The following is an 11,684-nucleotide window of genomic DNA, read 5'->3' on the forward strand; positions in this document are numbered from 1 at the left end:
TCTAACCCAGCCACGCACTTACAAAGACTCCTGTAAGACAGACAAAAAAGTGAAATCCCCTTAATTCCACTTCAAAGTTTTTTTTGATGCTGTCTTCTATATTGATATTTTTCACTATATAAATACTTTTCAATGCATAACCTTGCCCTTGACATTCAAAGAGCCACCAACACACTGAATCCAAACTTACTCTTTGCCAAAAATCTGAGCACTAGTCTTCAGTTTCTTTTTCTTTTCAACTTCAGTGAGAGGGAACTTCCTCTTCATCTCCTCTAGTGGAGCCCGGCAGCGTTCTCTAATGACCTCAGGGCGATCTAGAGTAGCCTGCAGCCATGGCTCCATGGCGGGAAGAGGTGTACCGGGGCTTACTGCCCGATGATGCAGACACTAAACAAAGGTTGGTAGGAGAGATACAACAAACGGTGATTAAAAAAGAAGCAACTTCGGTTAAATTTCAACAATTGTTGGCTGGTTAAACTCTCATCAGGCAGATGAAAGTCTTTTCTTCCAAGTTAAAAAAGACATGGTCATCTCCTCAATGTATTTGCCATTTGCCTTAACCCAGGAGAGCAGTACTGTGTCTCTTAAATTCAAAGTGAGTTGCAGTACCTGGAAGTGCCTCTGGAAGGCAGGGTTGGGAATGTTGTGGGGCTTGAACAAGTCCTTCTGCTCTCCATTCTCATCTTTGTTGACCAGCATCATAGAGTCAATGAGAGAGTCGACAGCAGACAGCTGAGCGTCTGGAGGAATCACAAAACAGCAACAGCTCATTCATCTATGTATAAAGCCTTCTCACTTACTTCTCTGTAAACATAAATATTCAGTGTCAGTGATGTACAGCTGTATCAGACCTGCAAGTCTGAATCCGACCCAAATATATACAAGTAAAAGTGATGGAACCTCACTGTGCAGAATGATATATGTTAAGATTCTGGCACTAGATGACAGTGTTTTAAATCTTCTGCAACTTTCTCTGAGCTCACCTATAATCCAAGTTTACAGTGTGCATCTGCAAGGAATCCAATCTGGGTGTAATAGGTGACCCACACAAATGTTACATTGAAACTTTTATCCTGCATTGCACAAACACCGAGAATCAGTGATGTGCTGTGTTTAAAGAGGGAGTAGATAGGGGTAGATATTATTTTCCGACAAGCGTCTTGAATGAAAAAAACATAACAAACTTGTATTATTATTCAAAGCACAGTATTTTATACATCTTCCAGCATGCCTGGAGGGGATTCTTAAGTAATAGCAGCAGATGCAGGCACGGTGATGTATGAGTACCAACTACATGCAGGGTAACATGGTGAAACAGTGTTTACACATTTTGCAACTGAAGGAGGCAATATATATTTAAACATGGTCTATATACTATATGTGCTGCTGTGACAATGCAAATTGTGGAGAATCTGCAGTTAGTCAAACAGGGATATGCAAGTTTGTGAGTGTGTGATAAGCCAGTTCCTCGAGGTGCTTCATACTAAAACGTGAAAGCTTTAAAAAGCCCGTATTATGCACATTTACATGTTGATATTATATTTTATTTTGGAGGTCTACTAGAATGCACTCGCATGCTTTAATGTTAAAAATAACATATTTTTTCTGCCTGCAGCACCCTCTATGTTGACCAGTCAGCTCCAAAAAGGCAAGGTAATATTGGTTACATACAGTGGATATAAAAAGTCTACACACCCCTGTTTAAATGCCAGGTTTTTGTGACGTAAAAACATGACACCAAGATAAATAAATCCACAACTTTTTCCACTTTCAATGTGACCTATAACCTGTACAACGCAACTGAAAACCAAACTGAAACCTTACAGGGAGGTGAAGTAAAAATAAACAACTGAGATAATGAGGTTGCATAAGTGTGTACACCCTCTTATAACTGGATGTGACTGTGTTCAGATTTAACCAATTACATTCAAACTCATGTTAAATTGGAGTCAACACACACCTGTCACCATTTAAAGTGCCTCTGATTAACCCCAAGTTAAGTTCAGCTGTTCTAGTAGGCTTTTCCTGACATTTTTGTAGCCACATCTTCCAGCACAAGCCATGGTCTGCAGAGAGCTTCCAAAGCATCAGAGGGATCTCATTGTTCAAAGATATTAGTCAGGTGAAGGGTACAAAAGAATTTCCAAGGAATTAAATATACCATGGAACACAGTGAAGACAGTCATCATCAAGTGGAGAAAATATGGCACAACAGTGACATTACCAAGAACAGGACGTCCGTCCAAAATTGATAAGACGAGAAGAAAACTGGTGAGGGAGGCTGCCAAGAGGCCGACAGCAACACTGAAGGAGCTGCAGGAATTTCTGGCAAGTACTGGCTGTGTAGTACATGTGACAACAATCTCCCATCTTCTTCATATGTCTGGGCTATGGGGTAGGGTGGCAAGACGGAAGCCTTATCTTACGAAGAAAAACATCCAAGCCCAGCTTCATTTTGCAAAAACACATTTGAAATCTCCCAACCGCATGTGGGAAAATGTGTTATTGTCCGATGAAACCAAAGTTGAACTTTTTGGCCATAATTCAAAAGGTATATTTGGCATAAAAACAACACTGCTCATCACCAAAAGAACACCATACCTACAGTGATATAGTTATAGGTCACATTAAAGGTGGAAAAAGTTGTGAAATTATTTAACTTGGTATCATTTTTTTTACGTCACAAAAACCTGGCATTTGAACAGGGGTGTGCAGACTTTTTATATCCACTGTACTGTGAGGAAGTAACAGAGGACTGTGAGGAAGCTGCTCATTTGTTCGATGGCATACCAAAGTAGCCACTAGGTAGGGGTTTTGCAAATGTCTCATTTAGTGATATAAATATGTAACGGAAGGAGTCTTTTCTGTGATGGAGAAAATAACATGCACAAAGAAGCTGCACAACACAAACAAGCAAAGAGAAGTACCCTAAAAGCATAACTTGGGCTCTTAAACACAACATACAGGAGAAGTACCTGATGGAGTGAGCTTTTTGTTTTCAAGAGAAGGAAATGTAAAGTGTCTGAGGTCTTCCATGAAGGGCAGCTGGACATACATCAAACACTACACAGGGTGAGAGAGGGATTGTTAGTTCTGTGTGCTAAAGAATCAGTAAATATACTTGAAAGTAGCAACTTTAGGTCCATGTTTTCACCTCATAGTCCTGCTTGATACATGGGAAAGCTGCGCCCACTTGAGGGTTGCTGCGCCTGTCGTAAGCGTAACGCACAATGGCCACCATTTGAAGTTCATCCAACGCTCGGATAAGAGCTGACAGCGCCACTCCTGCATGCTGCTCAGACAGAAAAGAAGAGATTGGCTAAATTTGTCACTACCAATAAGTAGTCAGTAGGAATGTAGCAGTTCTCTCCATGCTCACCTCGTCATCCTTGGCAGCAAACATCTTGACAACCTGATTTCCCATGAACTGATGGCGTTGTACCTGCAGGCATTACATGAATATAAGAAGAGAATTGATAAACATGAAGCAAAAAGGAAAAGAAACCTGCTCAGCCTTAAATTTTAGATTTAGATATCTTCATCTTTTCAGATCAGTTAGAGTGGCACCATAAGAAGGTAGAATACCATGCTCTGTTTGGCAAAGCCCAGCACAGCGAAACACTTCCCATCGTGTTTGTATTTCATCTGATCTTGATCAACTTTGGAGAACGGAACAATGTCACTTCCGTAACGAAAACCTGTGAGCAGAAAAGAAGCAGATTTAAAAGATGACTGGAACTCGGTCTGTTTTCAGGAGGTGTTGAGAAAAACCAGGTGCGACAACACTGAGAAACATCGGTTTCAAGCCACTTCCTCACCTTGAATGATGTCATCCTTCTGCACCTCCGTCTCATTGTCATCGTCCAGGCAGTAGACAGTCTCTCTCTTCACGTCATCTCTTTTGGTGGTTTGAGCATCAACTGTAATCCACATTTTCTTCAATTTCTCCTCAGTCACCTAGTGAGCATCATAAGTAAGATTTCTGAAGGAGAAAACTCCTGACCTTGCTTGCAGAGCTTCAGTATTGTTTGCTTTAAATTCTTCATTATCACTCTATTGCTGATGAGCCATCTTCTGTATGTTTGCATGAAATATTATAAAACATGTCAGACTAGATCTAGATTTGTCCAGTTGCAGTAACCAAGAAGGGACAGGTAGGAATATGTTAAAAACCACTGAAATAGGGCTGAATGATTATGGACACACAATAATCAGAAATATACTGATAAATATTAAGATAACAATTATGCTGTGGTATCTTTGTAGGTTTTAAGTCATGCAGGTCACTGTACATTCTAGGAGCTTCAGCAGAAAGCAACTGATCCTGGAGAGATGACATGTCTTCAAAAACCTAAAAGAGAAGACCAGTTATGATCTACTGAAGCTCCTAGGATTATTCACAGAACAGAACTGCTTTCACCTTCATGTTATGTGACGTGTGCGAATTACATCCATTCTATCTACTCTCAGATGTAGGTCGGTTTGAATAAAAGCGTCTGCTAAATGAAACTGTAGAATTGTAGGATTACAAATAACTACTTAAAATAAGGTAAATTTAGGGCATCTCCTCGTTGCAGAACATAAATGTAATTATATCCAATATGCCTCACTTGCTGAGCATGCTTATAAATAGAGAATACAATTTACAGATTTCTTCCACTCCTACAGTGGATGATAGCTAGAGAATTCTCTGGTCTCTCTACTCAGTTACAGTGCTGCAAACGAGTGTGTGACCAAATATTACTTTGAATGACTACAAATTACTTTGAAGAGGGTGAAAAAAGGCAGTCTACTGTCAGATTTAACTCATCTGAAGTGTTTTTGTTTCTACACGGGCTGTTTTCTATAAACGTAGCATGCATTTTAAACATCAATATCACAGTCGATGATGTTCATTTGAAAGTGGGAAGCCGAAACTGTGATTGTGATTATTATTCAATTAACTGTACAGCCCAATACCAAAGTATTTGCAGCAAAACAACAGTACAGTTGGAGAACAGCACTGGTTTTTAAGACATGTTAGAAGTGTGATTCACTGATAGTCAAAAAATAATGGATATTCAAGTAATTTGTGTAACAAGCGTGTAAGTATTAACAAAGTGCTTTTCACAGTCCACTTACTGCTTTGTAGCCAACAATACGGATAGAGAGAGCGCTGCCAATGGTCAGCTGACAGGGCCAGGCCATGGGTCTCCTCTCAATACGCTTGAACATACAAAGCTGCTCGATTGCATCCCTACGACAAGTTTAAAACACATGCAAAACTTGCAAAATCACACCATCCATTACAAACAATAACTATTTCTAAATGTAGAAATAACCAAGCGATTCAGAGACCGAGACATAAGTAGAGAGAGACAAAAAGCCCTCCAACCTGAAGCTGTAAACTTCTTCCAGGCCATCCTCCTCGTCCAGACTTAGCATAACGTGTCTCACCATCTCCAGGCCGCTCTTTTGTTCTCTGGACAGACCTTTGCCTGTTCCTGGGTGGCCAGAGTCTCTTCTGTCTGCATCTCCTTCACCTTCCTCATCCTCCTCCAGACGGAAAGGCAAACTGGAATTGGAAAATTTATAATTTAAAAGAGAAAACAAGAAAAACGGATAGCTAGACAGATACTTTATTAATCCAGAGGGAAATTCAAATATTTAGCATCTTACATACAACAAAAAAAAACAAAAACACAGAACAGGCAGGTTAGTAACCACATTAACGCTAAATGTTAGCATATATTCTAAAAAAAAATTGCTCTACGATACTCTAAATAAAACACTTTTAAAATCTATAGAATACTAAATGTATTGAAAGTCAATACACAATATTTACACATTTCAAGGCACGGTGATTTAAAGTGACTTTAACAGGTAGTAAGAAAACTACAGTTGTACTAGCTACATAAGGTGCATAGACATTTAACAATCCCAAACAGATTGAGAAAGAACACTAAAAATGACTAATTAGATCAAGAAAAGGGTGTGCAGAATAAAATACTACAATAAACAGTATGTGATGAGCTCTTTTCACGCTATAAATGAATCTGTTAAATCAACCAAATGAGAAAAAAATGTCTCCTACAATCTGATTTTCATATTCTATCACATAAACCAATAAACTTTGACAATGCATAGTGTGAGTCTGTTTGAACCTTACAAGAATTGCAGGGTGATGCCAGCTTGTTTCAGGTTTTCAATAATAACATCCAGATTATCTGGGCTGGCCTGGGTGTTCAGGTCAGTCAGGAGGACAATGTTGAGACGATTGCACTTCTTCCCCCTTAAAAAGGTACAATGGAGAGACTTCTGTAATATAGCAAACACTGCTACACATAGACTCCTGTCAGTCTCTGTTTTTTTTTTTTTTTTTTTTTTTGGAAACAGCAAGATATATTTTGAAATGCAGGTAGTTTCTTACTGTGTTTCTGTCTGAAGAAGATCCATGCAGACTACAAGGGCATCCAACCCTGTTAAACACTAGTTAAGGAGTTTGTAAATTCTCAGACAAAGTTTGGGAGCATCAGGCTGTACACAGAGGAATACAAACAATAAACAATAAAACCACAAATGTGGTCCAATAAAGGTAACCATTGTGACCTGAGAATGACAAAAACAACTGGACAGAAAAAGAGCAAAAATAATATACATAAGTAATAAAAAATAATAATTTAAAAAAATAAAAGTGATGTATTTTTGCAAGAGTGGGTTTCACAGGGTTTTTAAGCAGCTATTTCCCTGCCAAAGCTAAGTCAATCCACTCGAATATTACTACTAACAATAACAATAATAAACGTTATTTCTTTAACACATTTCAAAACTTAGTTACAAGGTGCTTTACAACATATCAAAAAGCAAGAATGAGACATGAAGAGAAGCCGATAGATAATAAAAAAGACAGAAAAACATTCAAAAAGACAACGATTACACATTACAAAAGACATAAAATATTACACAAATGCTTGTGGGTAGAGGTGGGTTTTTAAAAGCTTTGTGAAATGAGCCACTGCCTGAACATTTTTGACAGTAAAGGGGTGCTTGTTCCACAGTGTTGGGGCTAAAACAGTAAAGACATATCCCCATTTGTTTCAAGGCTGGACTTTCCAATCTGATCTTTAGAATAAAGGGTTCTGAAATATTAAGGGGAGCCAGACCATTTGGAGATGAAAGTAATCAAGAGAATTACAAACTGAACTCTGTATCAAATGGGTATAAAAGCTATTAAGCAGAAAGGATACAATCAGCCTGCTGGTTCTCTGGATGAATCTGATTCTCAATCTCTACCAAAAGCTCAAAGTCGGGTATCATGAGGTGACGATGCACTGTGATGTTCTGGTACTGGTCGTCCTGGTCCAGAGGGTTATTGGTGGCGTCTGTGCCAAACAGAACTAAAGCCAGTTCATCCTTAGTCTCTGCAAAAACCTGACAGAAGACAAAAGACACGTCCAGCGCATGTTGAAGACGACAGTGACCTCTCTCATGATGGCAGTTTGTGTCTGGTTTCATAAATGTCAGGGTTTCTGCAGAAATCAGCCAGTCAAATTTAATGCTTTTTAATGCCATTTTAATGCGATACTGTAAAAATTTTAATGCCATGACCGTGAACTCAACAATTGCACCGGTTTGGTTTTTTTTGTAAAAGATGATTTTATATGAAAACTGGCCCTACATTTCACTATTTTTGAATCCGGAAACCACCCCTGACCACCCACGGGCTGTAATCATTCTCTAACGTCCACGTTTTCTAGCCATTTTTTGCTGGAATTTGCATTTCCCCATTTCCCAGCTATCCTCCACCTGGTCCAGCCTGCCAGCAACTTTCCAAACATGCAGTTTTTGGCAACTGTACCTGACCCGCCGGAACAATTATCGCAATGCTTTGGCATGTTTACGCAGATGTAAAGTCTATAATTACAAATTATTATATTATTATTATCAAATATTTTTCTTGAAAACTGCAGAAAGTTTTTTTTAATGCCACTGAGAATCAAATTTAATGACTTTTAATGCCATTTAAAGCCTTAATTATCAGAAAATCTATTTAATGACTATCAATGCTTTTGAATGCCCTGCAGAAACCCTGAAATGTGTACCTGGCGCTGGACAAACTTCTGGATGACTTTCTTGGCAAGTTCAAAGGGAGGCTCTTCACCCGGAGCAGAGTTGGACATGGAGAAGCCCACATCCATGCACAGAACCAGAGCTGACTGCGGAGGACAAACATGTCAGGGCTTTGAGCACAGACACAAATCTTACATTTCTATTTCACAATGTTCAGGCTATTTGTTCACATGTTGTTAAAACTAGCAAAACCTGAGCTTTGTGTACATAACATAGGGGGCGTGACAGCCGTCTGCCGCTGCTGAACATGTCCCAACATCTCGCTAGCATTAAAGTTCAACTAAACACAATTACTTGTTTATAACATGTAAAAAAGAAAAACAACAACCCTTATTTAAATCAAACAACATTATTTAAAACGTTCTACATATGCGCAAATACTTTCTTAAAGGACCGTAAGAAAATAACTTACTTTAGCACCTGCCATTTTCTTTCTTCCCTCTTCCAAAGACTGCGTGCCACTCTATTATGGCTCCGGAAAGAAACACTAACTAGACGGAACAGCAACAAAGGTTCCTGTTTACTGTGAGAATCTTTCCGCTCTTATCCTAAACAGCTTTACGCGAATCTATTATTGGTTGTTTCTGGGTCCGTGTATTTATCTGGCAATTGGATATTCCGTTCTCAAACGGGTATTGAAAAACAAAAAACGAGTGGTTATTTGATCTTCGTTTTAAAATACAAAAATTAAAATTGAAATACAAGGCGTTTTTCCTTTTCATGATCAAAAAGGGATGTACGAAATTTTAAAAATGCTTTGATTTTCATTTTATATTTAGAATAACAAAAAAAAAAAATCAAGTAAAAGACAGAAACGAAAAAAGGTCAGTTTTTTTTCATTTTCTGAGACCGGAAGTGGTCATCAGCAAGTGTGGAGCCAAACGACAGCAAGATTCTCAGAGGGCGGAGCCAGAGAGCAGTGATTGGTCAGACCATAGATATCGATAGAAGACAGCGCGCTAGCGTATCTAGTCTGCTATATATATCTATGGTCGGCCCGTCTGGTAGCATCTCTGGCTGCTGCTGACCTTGTTTTTGGAGTAAAACACGGTAAGAAGATAAATACTTCTAACCTGTAGCGTAATTTTGTTGTACGTTAAGTCAGCGACTTGTGAAGAGTTGTGTTTTGTCGTGTTTGAGCAGTTGGTCCGGACGCGTTAGCTAGCTAAGCAGCTAAGTTTGCTAGCGGGCTAATTAACACTGTTAATGCTAACTTACCGCTGAACACCTGTGTTAGTTGCTGCCATAGCTGTCCCTCATTATTAGAATGATTGCTTTGAAAGCTTCTTTAGTGAAAACCAGCTGGTGTTCTGCTTTGAAACAAACTGCTGTTGAGGTCTGTGTTTTTAGGTTTAACCCCACAGTTTCTTTTTTTTTTTTTTTTTTTCTTTTTTTTTGTCTGCATTTGTTCTCATTGTTTAACTCCACAAAAGGGGAGTCAACATTTTATGAGATTGATGCATATTTTAGTCTTGCAGCCAAATATTTTAATATTTAGTGCATGTGTGTGACCATCACCGGCCCTCCCTGAAAGCTAAGCAGATATTCTTTATTAGAATTCCCTATTATGAGCCAGGGAGGGCAGTGCTACACCTCAGTGATGTGTGGGGGAAACAAAGACTGGACAGGACGAACAGGACGAACAGGATGAACAGGGATAGAAAATAACAGGCGTTGCTATTGCAATTAAAGATTGTAAGGTGGTGTGTTATGCCCAACTACTAATTGCCCATCAATAAAAAAAAAAATAAATAAATAAATAAATAAAAATTTGAAAAAAGAAAAGAAAACCAAACCAACACAAAAGAAAAAGAGATTCAATAATAAATGAACAAGTGGTACTGAGCACCATAATTGTGGGTGTCTTGATAGTATAGAATAGAATAGAATAGGCCAGAAAAGGATACTAGTGCGAGAGAGAATGAGTTTAGGGTAGAGACTGGAGAAATTCTCAGCACATTCTGGCGGGACCCATCAATCGCTGAAATGGGACTCGGCAGTAGCTGGCAAGACCTGATCAAACATGCAAGTGTGAAGAACCCCGAAGCCCAGAACAGCAGTCACGGCAAGGCAGGGCCAAGTCAACAGGGCATCCCTCCCCCCGGGCCGTAGGAGCCACAGGGCGGCACCCCCAGAGAGCCACCGGGGCCACCGTGAACGACGCGAACCCGGAGAACAAGAGGGAGCAGCTACTGACACCCCCTGCGCGCCCAGACCGACCCAGGTGGCCCGGGGCACGAGGACCCACCCGCCACCCAAACCCCAACCCCGCCCACCCCAGTCCCCACCAAACCCCCCACCCCACCACCCGACCCGCCCACCCCCTCTCCCTCCCCCAAGGGGGCCAACGGCCCCACACAGCCAGGAAGCCAGACACAGGGGCCGAGCGGCCCACCGAAGGGATGGCAACCAGCCCATCACAAGGCAGGCCGCCACCGGGAGCCGGCCAGAGGAAATCGGAGCCGGGACCCGATGTGAGTCCAGAGGGTAAAAATGGACAGTGTGGTGGGGCCCGGCGACGCCGACAGGGAGGCACCCCGCATACCCCCCGCACCAGGCCCCAGGTGAGCGCAGTACTCCCAGGGCCCCCACTCCCCGCAATGCGCCCTGACAACCCATAACCCCACAGTTTCTGAATGAACTGATAGTTTGTTTTTTTCCTGATCAATGTGGATGTTATAATTGATGGTAACATTTACTGATCATATAATCAGCATGACAATATAACAGTATAACCTTATGACCACCTGACTAATACTGTGTTGGTCCCTTTATGCTGCTAAAACTCCTCTGACCCAGTGGTTCATCAGAACCTCTGGGGATGTCCTGTGGATTCTGTGGATCCTGTGGGTTGCAGGGTGGGTCCTACCTAGACCAGGCTGATCCTGGACCATCCCAAAGATGCTCAATCAGATCTGGATGTGGGGAGTGTAGAACCCAGGTGAACAGCTTAGCTCTGTCGTGTTCCTCAGACCACTCCTGAGCAGTTTTAGTTTGTTTTGCTGAGGGTGGCAGCTGGCATCAAGGACTGCTGTTGCCATGGCGACTAGGGGGTTGTTTGTCCTGCAGTGTTTAGGTTTTGGTACATGTCAAACATCCACATGAATGTCAAGGTTTCCCAGCAGAACGTTACATTAGAACAAGATGATGGATGTTGTTCTCTTCAGCTGTCAGTGGTCAGAATGTTGTGGCTGATCAGTGGATCTGTCTGCCTTTACTCTGACATCCAGAGTTATACAAAAATGTAGTACGTGTGCAGTGCAGAAGAGATTTACTTTATTGTATGCATTTTTTTATTTTTTTATTTTTTAAGGGAGAGCATTTTTTTTATCCACCTGAAGAAGACCTAATCTTTCCCTTCAAAGGATAGTTAATTGTTACTACAGCTTCCATAGTGGTCCCATCAGAGAAAATCATATCCATATACAGATTTTTATTAATTCCAGGGGTGGTTCAGTAAAGATTATAATAATAATAACTACATCAGATAATTCTTGGTCGCAGTTGGAATTTTGCAGCCTGAGAGATGGTTGAGAAGGTTTGCAGTTCTTGTTTTAGCAAAATATGTTATAATA

At 40.6% G+C, this 11,684-nt stretch overlaps 1 protein-coding gene across 1 annotated transcript in view; it reads right to left on the reverse strand.

Annotated features, from left to right (window-relative positions):
• xrcc5 (X-ray repair complementing defective repair in Chinese hamster cells 5) overlaps nucleotides 1–8,633 on the reverse strand; it is a 10,765-nt gene extending 2,132 nt beyond the window's left edge. Inside the window, exons 1-14 of the mRNA XM_023299025.3 lie at nucleotides 8,522–8,633; nucleotides 8,082–8,195; nucleotides 7,227–7,410; nucleotides 6,410–6,458; nucleotides 6,149–6,271; nucleotides 5,375–5,554; nucleotides 5,122–5,236; nucleotides 3,819–3,957; nucleotides 3,586–3,698; nucleotides 3,380–3,442; nucleotides 3,155–3,292; nucleotides 2,976–3,063; nucleotides 610–740; nucleotides 191–387 (exon numbers count right to left, since the gene is read on the reverse strand). Coding sequence (XP_023154793.2) covers nucleotides 191–387; nucleotides 610–740; nucleotides 2,976–3,063; nucleotides 3,155–3,292; nucleotides 3,380–3,442; nucleotides 3,586–3,698; nucleotides 3,819–3,957; nucleotides 5,122–5,236; nucleotides 5,375–5,554; nucleotides 6,149–6,271; nucleotides 6,410–6,458; nucleotides 7,227–7,410; nucleotides 8,082–8,195; nucleotides 8,522–8,536 — 1,649 coding nt within the window. The 5' untranslated portion in view covers nucleotides 8,537–8,633. The remainder of the gene's footprint in view (nucleotides 1–190; nucleotides 388–609; nucleotides 741–2,975; nucleotides 3,064–3,154; nucleotides 3,293–3,379; nucleotides 3,443–3,585; nucleotides 3,699–3,818; nucleotides 3,958–5,121; nucleotides 5,237–5,374; nucleotides 5,555–6,148; nucleotides 6,272–6,409; nucleotides 6,459–7,226; nucleotides 7,411–8,081; nucleotides 8,196–8,521) is intronic.
• Between the last annotated feature and the right edge of the window lie 3,051 nt (nucleotides 8,634–11,684).

The sequence above is a fragment of the Amphiprion ocellaris genome, chromosome 11, assembly GCF_022539595.1.
Source record: "Amphiprion ocellaris isolate individual 3 ecotype Okinawa chromosome 11, ASM2253959v1, whole genome shotgun sequence".
Taxonomy (NCBI): Eukaryota; Metazoa; Chordata; class Actinopteri; family Pomacentridae; genus Amphiprion; species Amphiprion ocellaris.